This window comes from Saccopteryx bilineata, chromosome 2 (assembly GCF_036850765.1).
Source record: "Saccopteryx bilineata isolate mSacBil1 chromosome 2, mSacBil1_pri_phased_curated, whole genome shotgun sequence".
In the NCBI taxonomy this organism is placed as follows: domain Eukaryota; kingdom Metazoa; phylum Chordata; class Mammalia; order Chiroptera; family Emballonuridae; genus Saccopteryx; species Saccopteryx bilineata.
In genome coordinates this window covers 319,480,051-319,499,719 of record NC_089491.1, presented here as the reverse complement: position 1 = coordinate 319,499,719, position 19,669 = coordinate 319,480,051, and the positions used below count along the sequence as shown (strand labels likewise).

General features: G+C 33.6%; 1 protein-coding gene across 1 annotated transcript in view; it reads left to right on the top strand.

Annotated features, from left to right (window-relative positions):
* Window positions 1-827: 827 nt before the first annotated feature.
* PPP1R3A (protein phosphatase 1 regulatory subunit 3A) overlaps window positions 828-19,669 on the top strand; it is a 54,515-nt gene continuing 35,673 nt past the window's right edge. The window contains exon 1 of the mRNA XM_066262148.1: window positions 828-1,616. Coding sequence (XP_066118245.1) covers window positions 832-1,616 — 785 coding nt within the window. The 5' untranslated portion in view covers window positions 828-831. The remainder of the gene's footprint in view (window positions 1,617-19,669) is intronic.

The following is a 19,669-nucleotide window of genomic DNA, read 5'->3' as shown; positions in this document are numbered from 1 at the left end:
TGGAAAAGAATTATCATCGCTCACTTATATTTTCAACTCAATAATACATTAAGTGTTGTATTTTATCATGGCTTAATTTTAAAAAACAAATGAATGTTTAAAATAATGCATTCAACTAGTTATTTGTTCTAGAGACCTTAACTCACACTACTTCTTCTACTGGGAAAATCCACCTCACTTCAACCCTGCATGTTGATATCATACCTGCCCCCTCATGGTTTATTTCAAATGATATCTTCTCCATCTAAATCATGTTTTCTTCTTCATATGTCCCAGCACTTCTATTTAAGTATATTATAGTCCACATTTTACATTATAAGTCCCGGTAAATGGTACCTTTTATTATTATTAGGAACTGGACATTTTCAGTTCTATAAATGTTCTTATTCTCTTCTATTGTGCTTGCCTGTTCCAATGGATTGGTTTAACCCAAACTACATATTTAGTATTGTGATATTACATTTATTTTCTTTTAAAATAAATAGCCCAAGATTTTATTTTTAGTAACTGGATAAAACAATATTTTTATTGTTAAGTGTCATATTTTCTAACACAGCAAAATGTTTCTTTGCAATTCATCTCATAAACACATGCAACTTTAAAAACTAAAAGTTAAATCTGAAACATACTTGGGAGAGTAACATGGATGTTATCATATTAAAGGCCTTCGGAGGCGAGCTGGCATAGTTTACACTCCAAAGCACCTATTTATAGAGCTGACTTCTTCTTGTAATGTCAACTGTAACATTATACTTATTTTAGCCTCTCTATCTCAAATATCAGCCTGTACTAAGTTGTACAGTTCTCCCTTAGTTGATATCAGAGAGCCCAATGGAGCCTTCTGAAGAAACTAGTCAAATTAACAAAGATAACTTTTTAGGAGTTCCTAATTTATCTGATCCTCTTTCTGAAGATGAAGAAGTTAAAGCTACCTTCAAACTCGGTTTCTCCCCTCAACCTAGTAGACAAGGTTCTGATTCTTCTGAAGATATGTATCTAGACATTCCATCTTCCAGAACAAGAAGAGTTTCATTTGCTGACACCTTTGGATTCAACCTTGTATCTGTCAAAGAATTTGATTGCTGGGATTTACCAGGTGTTTTACCCAATTTCGACTTACCAAAGGACACTTTCTACCCAGAAGAATATGTTTTATCTCCACTATTTGACTTGCCTTCTTCAAAAGATCTTATGCAGCAACTTCAAGTACAGAAAGCGATTTTGGAATCAGCTGAGTATCTCCCTGGGTCTACAAGTATGAAGGGTATTATTCGAGTTTTAAATATTTCTTTTGAGAAATTAGTATATGTGAGAATGTCCTTAGATAACTGGCAGACACATTTTGACATTTTAGCAGAATATGTTCCAAATTCCTGTGATGGTGAAACTGACCAGTTCTCTTTTAAGATTTCATTGGTTCCTCCTTATCAGAAAGATGGCGGTAAAGTCGAGTTTTGTATACGTTATGAAACTTCTATTGGTACATTTTGGTCAAATAATAATGGCACAAATTATATATTGATTTGTCAAAAGAAAGAACAAGAGCTGAAGCCTGTAAAACCTTCAGAAGAAGTTCCTAATAGGCAAATAAAAGGCTGCTTAAAGGTAAAGTCAAGGTGAGAATATGTGTTACATTCTTTTCTCTTTATAATCTTAAAGTTTGTAATTGTTTATTATATATGCTCTTAAGAGATAGCTATTCTGTTTTAAAATATACTGCCTATTTTATATAAAACAATGCTGCTGGGCCTTAACAAGGTCAGTGCTATTCAAATAATAGCACTGTATTTTCTCCTCTCCAAATGTTAGTAAAATTATGGTATAATGTAATAGATAGAGAAGGGAGTGCAATGTGTATATTGCTTGCCTAATGAGATAAATTGTATAAGTTCAAACTATGGGATCTAGATTCTTAATTTGTAAAAGTATTTATTTTGTCATTTAAAGTATATTTATTTCCATCATGTTTTGAATGTCTTTGCTGTACTTTAAAACATTTCTAATCAACATAAAACTGTGTTTCAATGTGCCTAGTTCTCAGAGATTTTTAGACTTCCCTTACAAGCTGCAAAGATTTTTGTTTGGAGTGATACATGTTAAGTTAAATCATAAAAGCTGTGACTTTAATAATAAGCTAAGAGAAAGACATAAACATATGAGTAATGTATGAATTACACATAAAGCTTTATAATAAGATTATAACCAAATGTAACATGGAACAAAAAGGAGTATAATTTCTTAAAAGGAAATAGAGCAGAATAAAAAAGATCTAACTTAAAATAAAAATATTCAGCTTATACATTTAAGATTTGGAATATAACCCCTCATTAGTAAACTTACTCTCCTATTAATATGAAAAAAGAAAGAAAGAAAGACAGAGTAAGAAAGAGAGAGAGAGAGAAAGAGAAGGAAAGGAAGAAAGAAAGACAAAAAAGAAAGAAAGAAAAGAAAGAAGAAAGAAAGAAAGAAAGAAAGAAAGAAAGAAAGAAAGAAAGAAAGAAAGAAAGAAAGATAGGTAAGAAAAGAAGAAAACTGGTTTTATTGTAGAGCTGGCTAATTTCCATGACACTAGTTTGGTAGATAAAACATCCAGGAAGAGACAGATCCCTTCTTCTCTGCAATGTCCCAATAGGAAAGTCCACAGTGCTCCACCAGCTACAGGCAAATGTTTGATTATCCTTTGGGTTGTCCAAACTGTCAAGTCCCAAAGATTTTAGTAACTGTACCAGAAATAGTATAATATGTTAAAAAGGTAACTGTATTAGGGATCAAGACACCCAGATTCTAAGCAGAATTAAATAAAAACTTAAGAAATGATACTGGGAAATTCTAAACTTCTTTATGCTCTAATGCCTACATTAAATATGTAAGTCTAATGCATTAATGAAGTAAATATAATATAGATGGAAGCAATTCAACCATTAAAATATTTCTATTTTCACTTTCCTTTAAAGTAATTTGAAGGATTGGCTTACTTAAATATTTGAATTATACCATTTTCTTTTTGGTCCAAAGAAAGCTTTTTCAGATTTCAACTGATGTTATTAAGAAAAAATATATAATTAAAAATTTTAAATATGCTAAAATAATAATTCAGACATTTATGAAATTACTCAGCAACATGTTAGTCCTACAAACTAAGTTCACCACTATTTACAAACTAATTTTTATACATAAACATACATTAAATACTTTCCAAATGAGATAATCATATCTACTAAACAAACTAAGTTGCTCTGTATGTTAGAGGAAAGCAAAATTTAGAAAAGGCACAGCCTTATTATCAAAGGGCTTATAAAACAAGCAGTGTTTGACTCAGGACTTTTCTGTAAGTTAAAAATGCAGTTTTAAAATTACGAGCAATACATGTTGAACCATAGTATAGATGAGGACTCCTTTGATAAACCAAACTTTCATTTGCCATCAACAACAAAATGGGCAAATGATAGACCTAATCTGCCCCAGTGTCTATGTTATTAGAACTTATGATCTAAAATATGCATAACTATATATGTTTATATATCCATGTGCATATTTGTATTCAGAACAGGAATCGTTAGAGTCATAGCAAACACCATTCAAGTTTTAATACTGCTTTTGGGAAAAACCTGAGAAGAACTAAACCACAGAATGGTCTAAAAGCCTGTAAAGTTTCCTAATGAGTTATAAAAGTGGAAAAAAACTCTCTCCTTCAAAACCACAAATATATTTTTTGCACTTCTATAACTTAAAAATCACCAACATAATTCAAACCTGATTTTGAAAAAAGTATTTGCCTTTGGAGGAGGCCTTTTGTGCTGATTTTCAGTCCAACAGGAATTTTACATCTGATTTATATACCACTCAAAATGGAGTGCATAAAGGAAATTCTGACAGGTCCTTGGAACAGAATGTGCCACTATAGAATATTTATACAGCTTTTCCATGATATAATTTATATGCAGTGGAGTTTCAAATATTTCCAAAACTCACACAAGAGAGCATTATCAAATTTCTAAATGAATATTACAGTTGGATTTTATTGCAAAGAATTTGGTTAGGTAAAAATGGCACATCTTATTAGTGCTATTTTATAAAACATGTACTTGGCTAACATAAAAATAAACTCATACTTATTTGATATAAAAAAAAATGATAGCCTCTAAAATATCCACTTTTTCCTAAAGAGTTACAGAATCTAAATGGGCTTTTGAAAACCATTCTCATACTTCCTGTGGAGCTTAATTTGGAGGTCACTCGTGTCTGAAGATAAATACAGAAGGGAAATGTGTGTGAATTTTAGCTTCATGCATGCAAGTAGATTAATAGTAGTGTATAAGTCAGAGTTGGAATGAAAATCAAGTTGTCTTCATGTAGAGAGTAATATCTAACTTGAATTCCTCTTAATACCAAAGTTAATTTGCTATCAGTGTCTTGGAGATTGTATCTTCTGAGAGTGTCAATAAGTTTAGGATAAACTATGGGAACCCATTTAGGAAGGTAGGATTTCAGTTAATACCCTAAACAATATATCCTTTTCTACAGAGATTTTTTTTCTTTTTCTTTTTTTCAAATCAGAGTTTACAAAGCTCCACATTGATGTGGTTGTTTATTTTCTATGATGCTTGTTAATCTATCCACTTTGGACAAAAAGAAACGCCTAAAAGGAGAGGAAAGCAGAGTCTGTAACTCAAAGCCATGTCACTAAGAGGGACCCAAAAGTATTTAATTGCACCAATAAGGCACACATCATGAGATACTTGCTAAGTGTTATCACAGGTGTGGCACCGGGGTACGTGCGGACAAACTATGCAGATGGCTGATCTATAACCCAAGAGCTTTATTTTGAAAGGAATAAATGACTTTGATATAATTGACATTAAATGTACATAGATAAGTAGCCTAAAATAGCATAAAGAAGCAGATAAGCTCAAAGTTAAAATTATGAGCTTCAAAGTCAAACATATCTGGCTTTGAGTCCAAGCTTTATCACATGCTAACTGTGTGACCTTGAGCAACTTAAACTCTGTTTCCTCATCTGTTAATTAGGAATAATAATAATAATACCCCATAGGGGGTTTTGAGATATATAGATGATACATACAAACTTTTGACACAGTGTGTGGTATATAGTAAGTTATCCGTAAATATTAAGTGCTCTAAAAAGACAAGGCTAAATCCACCTGTAGGTGGATTTGAAAAACCCTAGAAGGCTCACCCTGCCCAAAAGTCCTCTCCTCTTTTCTTTCAGGGTTCTTAAATGTTCAGCTTTTTTTTTCTTAATTTTTTAAAATTTGTTCTTTTTTTTTTTTTTTAGAAAGGAGAGAGAGGGGGAGAGAGAGAGAGAGAGAGAGAAGAGAGAAGAGAGACAGAGAGAGAAGGGGGGAGGAGCAGGAAGCATCAACTCCCATATGTGCCTTGACCAGGCAAGCCCAGGGTTTCAAACCGGCGACCTCAGCATTTCCAGGTCGATGCTTTATCCCACTGCTCCACCACAGATCAGGCAAATGTTCAGCTTTTGAGAGCCAGTTCTTTATCTCTTGCAGGACTTAATAAATAAGCAAAACTAACTGAATTGCAAATTTTCTGAAATGTGTGTCACCTTTTATCTGGAATATCTTAAAGTTGGAAGAGATCTTAATGACTTAATATTTCCATATTTAATAGCTGAAATAATGGAGGATCAGCTAGTAAAGGTTTAAAAAGGCATTAATTTTGCCATTGAAATGTGCATTAATTCCAGAAATTATACTTAGGAGCTATGTGGCCAGGACATGTAACTTAATTTCTCAAAGCCTCAGTTAACTCCCTATATAGGGAGTAACAATGCCTGATGTTGTGTTGATTAAATTAAAAGTAAAATGAGCTTATATTTTTTAAAAATTTCAGTACCTGTTGGGCATATATTGAAGAGTCATCAAAAGCCAACTATATGCCTGACCAAGCGGTGGCACAGCAGATAGAGTGTAGGACTGGGATGCGGGGGACCCAGGTTCGAGACCCTGAGGTCACCAGCTTGAGTGCAGGCTCATTTGCTTTGATCAAAGCTCACCAGCTTGGACTCAAGGTTGCTGGCTCGAGCAAGGGGTTACTCCGTCTGCTGAAGGCCCACGGTCAAGGCACATTTGAGAAAGCAATCAATGAACAACTAAGGTCTCTCAACGAAAAACTGATAATTGATGCTTCTCATCTCTCTCCATTCCTGTCTGTCTGTTCCTGTCTATCCTTCTCTCTATCTCTCTGTCTCTGTTAAAAAAAAAAAAGCCAACTATGATCTTGTTCAGCTAATTTTCTGATTCTTGAACTTGCATTGTTTCCTAGACATCACGGCCATCCTTGTGCAGGTTCCAAAACCCATTTCAAAAGCACTTTAAGGACTGTTAGACATCTGTATCTAACCAAAAACCGTGGCAGGAACCAGACCCTGTGAAGACAAGGAGAGGCCCCAGGGAAAAGGCCTCACAGGGGATGAGAGCAGAGAGGTAGAGAGAGAACACCAAACCAAACTCAGGTTCTTTGGGTAAACAGTGGAAGCCATGGATAAACAAATAAAATAAGAAACATTTACATTGCATTTAGAGTTTTCTAGAATGTGTGATCTGTATTGAGTAAGGGAATTACCTTTTCAGCATTTTTTTTTCCCTTCACCAGCTGCTAAATGTATGTTCCCAACTGTTGGGTACAGACTAACTCCATCTGGTTTTGTATTTTAGTAAGTGAAACCAATTTATTACTTTCAATAGAGAAATTGTATTTATAATTTGGCTAGGTAAATGCAAATAGATTCCTGAAAAACTTTAATGTAAAGAATAAAATTGATCTGTGGTCACTTTTTGTACCTGAAGTATAGAACTGGGAAAATTCAAGAATGGGATAGAACAAAGTGCTCTCTAATTCATTAATATAGGATTACAGAAAGTTTATCTGTCAGGAAGGTAAAATTAAAATGAGACCAAGAAAAGTGTTAGAAAATGAGGCATAAGATATGGTCGTGTTCCAGTTTCAGCCAGTGGCATTGAATTGTGAGACTTCCTTAATTTACACTTTAATTTACACTTACAATATAATCTGGGATCCTGGAAATAGTCCATAGAGGTATAAATTGCCCCACGAGGCCTTTAGAACTTAATGTATTTCATAGCTAACTTGTTCTGAGTCCACACTAATTGTGGAGGGACCTCTGTCAAGACCATATGGAAACACATAACACAGCTGCAAAGAACCCATCAAGAAGACTTTTTGGAGCTGCCAGCTGTTTGCAGCAAGGAGCCAAACAGCTTAGAGTTTCCTTGGAGATCGACCAAGGCTCCATGGTTCTCTGGTTTTGTAAAATTCATTCTGTTCAACATAGACTTTCCCGAGAGCCACTTTGAACCTTTTCTGAGAGAAGAAAAGGGTCTCATCATTCAGGGTTTCTCTCAAGCTCCAGCTGAAGGGAATCCCTGTGGATTTCATACCTCACATGATCCTCTGGGATCTCTCTGTACCTAATTTCCCACCCAAAGCCCATCTGCAGCCTGTAAAAGATAGAGCAGGGCCTAAGAACTCAAAAAACAACAACAACAAAACAGATTGTGAACCAGGACAGTTTTTCACTTTCTTCCCATTCTGCTGACTGTAACTCAGCCCTGTTCCAAGTTTTCATCCCAGCACCTCAACAGGAGTAATATGTAAGGGAAGGGGACTTAACGGGCACACATTTGAGGTAGGCCCCATTGCCCAGCCTCTTGTCAGAATAAAGATCCTTTCTACTATGATAACTCTCTTTAAAACTGTGCTTGAAAATACATCTATTTATGTGTACATGTATTATATATGTGTGCCTTTATGTGTGTATGCACACAGACATATATCACACACACAATTTCCTCTCTTTAAACGCTGACGCCTCTAGGACGTCAGGGGTTGTTTCTGTCTTACACCCAATTAAGGGTCAGTTTCACAAATGGGCTTGGAATTTAGACTGAGACCATGGAAATCAATAACTGTAGAGCAGAAAGCACTATGAGGGTTCAGACAGACTTGAGTACACAATTATGGTAAGGGCTCTGTAGAAGCCTGAGGACTCAGGGTGTGGAGTGTGTGAGTGTGCTTGTGTGTGTGCATGTGTGTGTGTGTGTCTGTATATTTGAGGGGAAGGAGGACTCAGAAACCATGAGGCATAATGGGAATAGCACAGGCTTTAATGTGGGGACAATTTGGGCTTTCATTCCTACTAATTACTGTGTAAACTTGAAAAAATTATATTCTGTATCCATTTTATTCAGGTGTAAAATAATAATTTATACTTGCCAGAATTGCTATAAGAAATATATCAGCTAACACATACATCTCCCCATTTCTGATACTCTGTAGATACTCAAAATGGCATAGCTGATAAATTCCACACTTTGTATATAGCTAGTTCTATTCCTGAGAGTAATGAAGAAATGCCTGTTTTTCTCAATATCATTTCTACTGCCAGAAGACAGGATAATACAGTTTCAAAATTAATTATGCCATAGGTCCAATAAGTTTTTAGTCATTAACCAGGAAAACTAACTAATATTTATGGCATTATTTCTATGGAGAAAAATTATTTCCAAATTCTAGCAACTTTTTTGTTACAAAAGATTCTGAAACATCACCTGTTCATAATTTGGACACTTGCTACTTTTTAAAAAATGAACTACAATGTGTTTTTTTTTCTTAGAGTTCTTAATGGTACTTTGGCCTAAAAATAACAGAGTTAGATGCACACAATTTCACCTTATCGTGTCTTCATGTCTTTGAATAGAAGATAAAATTGAATTATATATAATTCCTTTCCTCCAAGAAAATATATTATACACCATTGCATTTGGGCCATTCCTTTGTTTTAAAGCATTCTCTGTATCCTACCACTATATAAAAAAGAAAAGCCTACTCAGAACATCTCTCAAATCTTTTCACATTTTCATTCTGCTTCTCTAATAGTTCTTGGTAACTGTCCCTGTAGTGTTAATAACTGGAACCTACATCATACGGTCCCGCTCTTTAAAGATTTTATGACAAATGAAAATAAATTGCTAACTTGTTCTACTGTGTTGTTTAGTGAGAGAGACTAATTGTACCTGGAAAAAACTGTCATAAAATTTTACTGTTCTCTGCCCCATCAAGTTCTTGTAAAAATGGTCTATGTGTTCTGTACGGTAGTGCCAACTAGAAGTGAAGTTCTATGCGCCTCTGTGGATTTGAATTTTGCTTATCCCTTTGGAAATTTGTGGTAGTCAAAAAGATCAAAATATTTACCCAGTTTATATTTGTAAAGCATGCCAAATAGTAGATGCTTTTCCTAATAGTGAAACAGATTTTAGAACCCATTTAAAACCTGATGTTCTTCTGATTTAAGGCACATACAAACCTACCCTAATGACTCTGTAAGAAAATCTGTAAGAAAACTCCTAGTTGATTTTCATTCTTAAAAATCACTGTGGTTATCTTCACATAACTCCAAATTACATAGAATTTCTCAGGCTAATCTTAACCTCATAAACTATATGTGAAATACAGTTAGGCAAAAAAAAAATCACATTTTGATAATATTTTGTTTTGAGAATTAATGTTTATAAATAATTTCATAATACTATATTATTATATCTTAAACTTCTAAACATTTATCAATAGAAAATTTGCACAATTTTAAAAATCATATTCAGGTGTAGCAGAAAAAATATATAATCCACACATATAATTTTAAGTAGGTATATAAAATTATTGTATTTAGTATAAAGTTTTAATCATTGTTTCCAATGATTTCTTAACAATTTTCACTGAATTGTATTTTTATAAAGATACCATCTAATTTTATCCTTGTTTTCAGGCAGAATGATTCTTAAAACTATTCAAACCAAATGGTTATAAATTCTCTTCTTAATTATCTCCTAGGAAAATAGTGTTCTTCAGTAATGCATTCTATAGGAAATTCTATGCATTTTACGTAGCTACTTATGTTGCTCTATGTCTTTCATGTTGTCATTTGTTTAATGCTCACTTGAATGAAATGTTGAAGTCCCTATCCTTATATACATACTTTAAAATTTAACAAGATTATATTGTTTCTGTTGCTGATTTTTATTTTGTATGTCAAATAACCACAATAACTTTAGATTTTCCTTTGAGGTTTTAACTAGCAAACTAATAAAAGAGTGCAGTATTTTAATGCAAAATTCAGAGAAGAAACAGCTCATAACCAACTGGATTCTCTTAACAGATGAACTCTGCTGCTATTACAAGGACTGTGCTTTGGCAGCACTAACATATCAAGCGTCAGTCCAATAGGTTAATAGCAGACTAGCTAAAGAGCTCTCCCTCTTTAGTTTTAGGATTAATAGAGGTATTGACATTACTACTGTACTTCCTGTGGGAGTCAGAGAAGGGGAGGAGACTTTTTTTTTTTTTTTTACAAAATTAAAGTATTTCAGATTACTCAGTTTATCAATCCTACTGTAAAAGATAGCTGTGTTAGAATTTTTGAAACTCTCTTGGACATATAATGAATAATTTAAAATATTAGTTATTCTATTTTATAGGTATCTAATTTTTAAATAAAATTTTACTCAGGAATGTAATTGTATAAATAAGACATTGAAAAGAAAATCTTGTTGAGCCCTGGCCAGATAACTCAGCTGGTTGGAGCATCATCCTAATATTTAAAGGTTGTTGGTTCAATTCCCAGTTAGGGCACATATAGAAACAGATTGATGTTTCTGTCCCTCTCTCTACTCCTTACTCTCTCTCTGAAATCAGTCAATAAAAAAAAATTTTTAAAAAGAGTTTTATAGATTTGAAAAAGTCTAATGTGCTAGAGAGCACCTAAAGTTTAAATTTATTCTAAGTGCATCCTTTTATAGAAAGGTTAATACTGTGTCTAAAGGCAAAATTAATTTGAATATGTGTTAAATTTCTTGACATGTATGTGTATGTGTGTACATTTTTAACTAACAGCTCTTTGTTCTAGTCAAGGAATATGTAAAGGGAACTGATCATTTATTTAGCAAGTTGAACATAGGTAGCAGTATATATTAAAATTATAAGAAGCCTGACCAGGTGGTGTCACAGTGGATAGAGCATTGATCTGGGATGCTAAGGACTCAGGTTTGAAATCCCAAAGTGGCTGGCTTGAGCGCAGGCTCACTCAGCTTGAGCACAAGGTCACCAGTTTGAGCATGGGATTATAGGCATAACCCTATGGTCGCTGGCTTGAGCCCAAAGGTTGCTGGCTTGAAGCCCAAGCTCGCTGGCTTGACCTCAACATCACTATCTTGAGCAAGGGGTCACTGTCTTAGCTGGAGTGCCCTGGTCAAGGCACATGTGAGAAAGCAATCAATAAACAACTAAGGTGCCACAGCTATGAATTGATGCTCTCATTTCTCTCCCTTCCTATCTGTCTGTCTCTCTTTTGAAAAAAAAAAGAGCTGTAAAAGAATTGTACAATCTTGTTAGGCTAAGAGTTTTGAATTTTAGTGACTATGCTCAAGGACAAAGTAGTATTGAGTAATAATAATTAATCCAGAAAGAGTATGCACGATAAATTAAAGTGAAGAAAAAAGCATGAATTAGGTTAAATGCAATTTGAAATGTTGAGTATAAATTCCCTAATATTTTTCTCTTTAGGAGTTTTTCATTAATTATGTTAAAGATTCTCACTGCCTTGAATATTTCTTTTGACATTTATAAATACCAACATACTTATGACTGTGATTTTGGTTTTGTCATGGATTAAATAATCTTTTCTATGTTCATAACTGATTTTAATTTACTGTCTCTACATGTTGGAATGTTTAAAACATAAATTCAATAATAAATATGTTAAGTAGATGTGAATTATGCAACAGATTTATATATATATATATATACCTATTTTATGGGTGATTTATTTTACTTTTGTCACTCTTAAAAGAATTTATTTCTGCAATTAGTTTTGATACCAATTCTTCCTTCAAAAATTAAGGTTTACACTTTAACTTAATGAAAAAGGTTAGCCCAAGTATTTGAATCTTTGTCCTTTTGGATGTATGGAAATTACACTAGTATGTTTTCTTCTATAATACTATTGACCTCAAGATTAAAAGAGTATTGGTCTTGGTTAACATGAAATAAAAATAATCATATCAGTTGCAAAGCTCTTACTATGCTCTTTAGTTTATGCATTCATAGGGAGTAAAATTATCAATTACTGGAAGAAATTAACATAGAATCTTTATACCGTCAACAAATATTTATTTAACACATATTGTGCTCTAGGTATTATTTTAAGCACTGATATACAGCAGCAAAATAACAACAATTCCTGTATTCATGTAGCTTATATTCTAATGGGGAGAAAACTATTAAGTAATAAACATAATATAAAATGTAGAGCCGCATAAGAAAAATAAGAAGTAAGAATTGTACTTCACTGAGAAGGCAACAGTTGATTAGAGACTCAAAGATAGTCAGTAATGAAGAAATCTGCAGGACAAGAGTTCCATGCTGAATGAAGCAACCAGTGTAAATGCACTGAGCAAGTTCAAATGATGGACCTTCCCTTCTGTTTACATTGGGTTCTTCCTCTCTTTAGGACTCCTACTGACTCTTGGGTTTATTTCCCATAGGAGCAGTCACTACCCACAGGTTTTCTGAGAGAAAGAGATGGTGTAGAAAAAGTGTAGATGAAACATGCAATTACCCATTTATCTTACATGCCAGTATCTTTTAGGGTACTTTTCTCCTTTCTCTGGATGCTTTCTGGCTACCCATATCCCCATATCTTATCCTTTAAATACATCTTTTTCACTGAAGGATTCATTTGCAATTTTAGTGACATAGAAGTGTGTGTTCATCTGGTCAAAGAAGAAAGTCCACATATGAGTTATCTTAAAAACTACTAAATAATTGTATCTATCATTATTTTTATTTTTAAAATGTTTTGATGATCTCCAATATAGACCACTAACTAGTATTATACATGTCAGATAAGATTATGTAAATTAGTTCTTATGAGAAAAAAAATTTTTAAATAAAATCAACACCATTCACATATAAATCAAGCAAACCATTGTAAAGTGATGATTCTGAAAATAACAAGTATAATCTTGCAAGTGCCTTCACTTATTATCAAATCAGGAAAAGAGATCACAGTATATATAGTCACTGTATTTTTATATGAAACATTCTCTTACATATGATAAATTTCAAACACATCAAACCATCAGCATTCTTCAAGAACTTAGATTTGAACCATTGAATTGCAGTCTACCTTTCTGCAGTAACTGTCAACTTATCTCTATTATTTTCACCTCAAAATTCTAATTGTTTCTTTTATGGGATCTAATCTACTAGCATCCTTGAGGACATACTTTATGTTGCTCGTATTTACAATGATTGTTGGGCAATTTGCTATATAGTACACCTGGAAAACATTTTATTAGCTCAGGTCACAAACATGATTTTTATAATTAGCAATGGAGTTGTTAATGTAGAAATGATGAACATCTGCTACCTTAAACCATACTAGGTTTCCTTTCAGTTAAAAATAATAATAAAATTAAATTTCTTTAAGTATTAACATGTAATACCCATGGAGAATGAAAACTGTTTTATAGATAGACCCAACAGGACCAGAAATATAGTCCATATACAATTTAGGTTATTTCTGGCCTGTTTGATTTTGTGTAATCTCTCCTCTCTCCTTCCCATGGAATACCTTATAGCAGAGTATTTTTACTGGAGGACTTAATTTCACACTAACATGTCATCATATAGTAAAAGGCAGTATAGAATGTTAATGTAACCAGGTCTCTCAAACCTGGCTGTATATAGTAAATTAAAAATAAACTACGTGGGCCCAGATGTCACCACAAATACTCTAACTTAATTGATATGGGGGGGCACAGGCAAATGCACGCGCGTGCGCGCGCGCGCGCACACACACACACACACACACACACACACACACACAGATACCAAAGAATAGATATTTTTAAAACGTCTCCCAGGTGACTCAAATTTGCACAAGGGTTGAGAAAGCCTGGTAGAAACAAGACATAAACACAAGTGTTTTGAGTTATAATTATTTTTAGCAATTGAAAGTCATCTAGTCTCAGTATCCATCAAAAGAGTAATACTAAATAAAGGAAAATTACAAAACAACATTTTTGTAACTATGGCATGAGAAACTTTTAGGCAATAATAGCAACATTAAAGACTCTGGGATACTGAGATATATAAGTGAGCTTTATAAATAAGGCACTTATTAGAAAATCTTTTGCCCCTGTGCTGACTTGAAGAAGAGGAAAAAAGCACATTAAATAACATGGAAAGTTAATTTCCATTTAGAATGAGGAAAACTTGTAGAAAGTATTAATTTTTCTTTTTGAAAAAGATGTGTATTTTATGATTCAGAAAATCAAACTTTTAATGTGATCTGTGATCATACTACAGGATCTGATCCTGCTCCACCCTGTTCTCTAAAAGATTATATGTGTACACAGTTGCTATTGTCTCCCTGAGTTGCAGTTAGCACTCTTATTTTCCTTTATAGGACCCCATGTTTCCCCCATCATGAAAGGTACAATTGTGATTTTAAACTGCTGGTTTGCTTTTCTTTTTCTTTTTTTATTATTTTTTTAATAATTTTTTTTAATGGGGCGACATCAATAAATCAAGATACATATATTCAAAGATAACATGTCCAGGTTATCTTGTCATTCAATTATGTTGCATACCCATCACCCAAAGTCAGATTGTCCTCTGTCACCTTCTATTTAGTTTTCTTTGTGCCCCTCTCCCTCCCCCTTTCCCTCTCCCTCTCCTCCCCCCTGTAACCACCACACTCTTATCAATGTCTCTTAGTCTCACCTTTATGTCCCACCTACGTATGGGATAATGCAGTTCCTGTTTTTTTCTGATTTACTTATTTCACTTCGTATAATGTTATCAAGATCCCACCATTTTGCTGTAAATGATCCGATGTCATCATTTCTTATGGCTGAGTAGTATTCCATAGTGTATATGTGCCACATCTTCTTTATCCAGTCATCTATTGACGGGCTTTTTGGTTGTTTCCATGTCCTGGCCACTGTGAACAATGCTGCAATAAACATGGGGTTGCATATGTCTTTACGTATCAATGTTTCTGAGTTTCGGGGGTATATACCCAGTAGAGGGATTGCTGGGTCATAAGGTAGTTCTATTTTCAGTTTTTTGAGGAACCACCATACTTTCTTCCATAATGGTTGTACTACTTTACATTCCCACCAACAGTGTATGAGGGTTCCTTTTTCTCCACAGCCTCTCCAACATTTGCTATTACCTGTCTTGTTAATAATAGCTAATCTAACAGGTGTGAGGTGGTATCTCATTGCAGTTTTGATTTGCATTTCTCTAATAACTAAAGAAGATGAGCATCTTATTTTTCTTTAGATTGTAAACTTTATGAGGGCACAATTTGTTTAATACTGATTTGTGCTATGGTTTAACTACTAGCAAAATGCTTAACACATATTAAATATTTATAAAATGAGTACACAATAAATATTTTTCAACTATTATTCAGAATTAGTGAAAAATCTAATAGAAGGCCTAAGTTCTTTTAAACCCATTGATAGTCACGTTGTTCAGAGTGTTGACTGTAAAGTCTTATGCTGCCTCATTAAAAGTATGGCAGAGATTGACACCTTCTCACAATGGACCTGCATCTCAGCAGAATTTGGCTCTTGAACTTGACTCCTTCAGAAATCCTAGTTTGTGGCCCAACTTCTTCTGTCACCTGATTTAGGCCTGTTGGTTCATATCTGGTTCTCAACTTGTCCTTCCTAAGCACCATATTGCTCTTATACTAATCTCTAAGCCTTTAACCAGAAGAGCCATCTTGGCACTGATGAGCTCCTTCTTGCCTGCTACTTCTCTTCCAGTGGTAGGCTCCAGAGAAAATAAGGTTGTATTTGTACTGTAAGCTTCCTAAATCAGTTGTACTGCTTATCTTGAATATATATATATATATATATATATATATATATATATATATATATTCTTTTGCATCATCTCTGAATCCAGTCTAAAACTTGGACCAATGACTTGTGAATGTTTTGTAGCCTTTGGTATTGAAACTAACACAAGCAAAAATGTTAAGCTAATTAACTGCTTGTGATAATTACATAATAAAGATTATTTTTGTTAAAAATAAGATTTCCTCCCACTTAAATAGTTTTTGTCAAATAATTCTATGCATATATTTTCAAGGTAGCAAAGACCTTAAAGCTAATGCAAAAATTGTATTACTTGTCGAAACAACCTGGTACTGGCACAACAACAGGTATATGGTCAATGGAACAGAACAGAGAACCCAGAAATAATCCATGCCTTTATGGTCAATTAATACTAGACAAAGGAAACAAGAGCAAAGGCAGTCTCTTTAATAAAGGCAGTCTCTTTAATAAATGGGGGGTGAGAAAACTGGACAGTTACATGCAAATAAAAAAAAAGATGCAACTGAACACCAATTTACACCATATACAACAATACTTAAAATGGATAAAAGACTTAAATGTGAGTCATGAAACCATAAAAATCCTATAAGAAAACATAGGCAGTAAAATATCAAACATCTCTAGGAGCAATATTTTTGCCAATGTATCTCCATAAGCAAGAAAAACAAGGGAAAAAATAAACAAATGGAACTACATTAAAGTAAAAAGCTTTTTCATAGCAAAATAAACATCAACAAAATGAAACAGGGACCCACTAAATGAAAGAACATATTTGTCCATGTTAAGGGGTTAATTTCCAAAATATACACAGAACTTGTACAACTCAACACCAGGAAGACAATCCGATTAGAAAATGGATAAAGCCTAAGTGCCCATCAGTAGATGAGTGAATAGAAAAGCTGTGGTACATTTACACAGGAGAATACTACTCAGGTGTAAAAAAAAGAAGGGAATCTTACCTTTTGCAACAACATGAATGGACCTTATATGTGGAATATAATGAACAAGATAAACAAACAAACAAAATAGAAACACCTGAAAAAATATAAACACTCATAGAGAAAGAGGACAGACTGACAGCTGTTAGAGGACATGAAGGTTGGGGGTGGATTGGTAAAAAAAAATGAAGGGATAAAGTTAAAAAATTATTTATACACACAGACAGTAGCGTGAGAATTGCCAAAGGGAAAAGGGATAGGGAAAGCAGAGGGGAATAAATAGTGATGGAAGGAGACTTGACTTGGGGTGGTGAAGACACAGTACAATATATGGATGATGAATTGTAGAATTGTGCCCCCGAAACCTGTATAGTTTTATTAAGCAATCTCACCCCAATAAATCCAATAAAAATTTAAAGAAATAAACAAATGACTTGAATAGACACTGCTGCAAAGAAAAACATACAGATGGCCAATAGATATATGATAAATACTCAAAGTTTTAATCATCAGAGAGATGCAAATTCAAGCCATAATGAGATATCAGAGAACCCTGTGCACTGTTGGTAGGAATGCAGATTGATGCAGCCACTATGGAACACAATATGAAATTTCCTCAAAAAATTAAAAATACAACTGCATTTTGACCCAATGATTGCACTACTGAGAAATATATCCTAAGAATTATGAAACACTAATTTAAAAGAATATATGCACACTTATGTTCAATACAATGTTATTTACCATAGCACTGAAAACAGATGAAGTGCCCATCAGTAGATAAGTGGATAAAAAAAATTTACACTACATTACACAATGTAATATTACTCAGCCGTAAAAAAAAAAAAAAAAAAAAAAAAATGGAGATCTTACCTGTTGAGACAACATGGATGGACCTGGAGACTATAATGGAGAGAAAAGAAAGACAAATACTATATGATCTCACTTATATGTGTACCAGATGAACTATCACAACTTACTAATAAAAAGACAAATAATTCAATTTAAAAATGGCCAATGGAGTTTAATAAACTTTTCTCTAAAACAAATATTAATGACTAATAAGCCATTAAAAGTATTCAAAATCATTAATAACTAGAAAAATACAAATCAAAACCACAATAAGGTATTACTTCACACCTGGTAGAATTACTACACTGAATAAGACAGATATTAAGTATTAGGGAGTATGTGAAGAATTTAAAATTATAGAATTATCACAAACCCAACAATTTTGCTTCTGATATCTACTCAGGAAAATTAAAACAAATGTCCCACAAACACTTGCATGCAAATGTCCACAGAAGCACTAGCCACAAAACCCAAAAGGTGGAAACAACTCAAAAGTACCTCAACTGGTGAGTGAATCAATGAGGTCTAGAATATAACTCAACAATATAAAAAAATACTAATACATTGAACATCATTGACCTGAAGAACATTATGCTCCTCAAAAGATATCAGACATAAAAGAACACATATTGCATGATTCCCTTTTTATGTAATATGCAGAATAGGCAAATATATAAAGATAAAAAAAGATTAGTGGTTACTTAGGACTGGGGGTGGGAATGAAGAATGACTCAGGTGGGCAAAAGATTTCTTTTTGGAGTGCTGGAACATCAAACACTAAAATGAATGGATTTGTTGTATGCAAATTATACCTCTATAAAGCTGTATGAGAAATAAATATTTTATGATAAAGATAGACTTCTATAGACCTACTGCAGAGTTTAAAATCTATGGTGTTTTTAAGTTTAGAAATAAGGATCTATTCTTCTTGAAATTTAGAAGAAAAATAATAAAGATTGTATTGTATTTTAGATGAAGCTAGAGTAATGAAGTGGCAAATATATATACATATATATAGTTAGCATATGAAGTTCCAGATAAAAAGTTGTATTATAACATATTTTACATACATGGTACGTGGGTAAGCTTCAAAAGATATGTAAGTAACTTTCCATAAATTTTATAGCTAATTCTACTGCAGGAATAAGGAATTATAAATTTGATTCCCTTCTTCATATTATATTAAAGACAGAACTACTTTAACTTTATAACAGTTATTTTATTATTTCAATAGAAGATGTGCACATTAACTTTATCTTCTTCCATAGTTCAAAATGTCAACATAATAAAAATAGCTAATTGATTACTTGCTGTATGTCAGACACTGAGTCTTTTGAATCCATTTCCTCATTTAATGTTACACTGATATATTTACACTCTTTACTTGGTGTAGTTACACTTCTCTGGGGACTTTGCTCCCCTTTTTCTTTCTCTTCTCCCCTACTCTTTTCCCACCCACCTTCAGTCCAAATTCTTCAGCTGCTAGTCATATGATTTATGTTTCAGAGCTTCATTAAAAAAAAATAATAACGAGCCTGACCAGGCGGTGGCGCAGTGGATAGAACATCGGACTGGTATGTGGAGGACCCAGGTTTGAGACCCCAAGGTCGCCAGCTTGAGCAAAAAGCTCACCAGCTTGGACCCAAGGTCGCTGGCTCAAGCAAGGGGTTGCTCAGTCTGCTGAAGTCCCACGATCAAGGCACATATGAGAAAGCAATCAATGAACAACTAAGATGTCATAAAGAAAAACTAATGATTGCTGCTTCTCATCTCTCTCCATTCCTGTCTGTCTGTCCCTATCTATCCTTCTCTCTGACTCTCTCTCTGTCTCTGTAAAAAAATAAAATAAAATAAAAATAATAATAATGAGTACTTTGTTCACAGTGCTCTGCCTTTAGCTAAAAACCAATT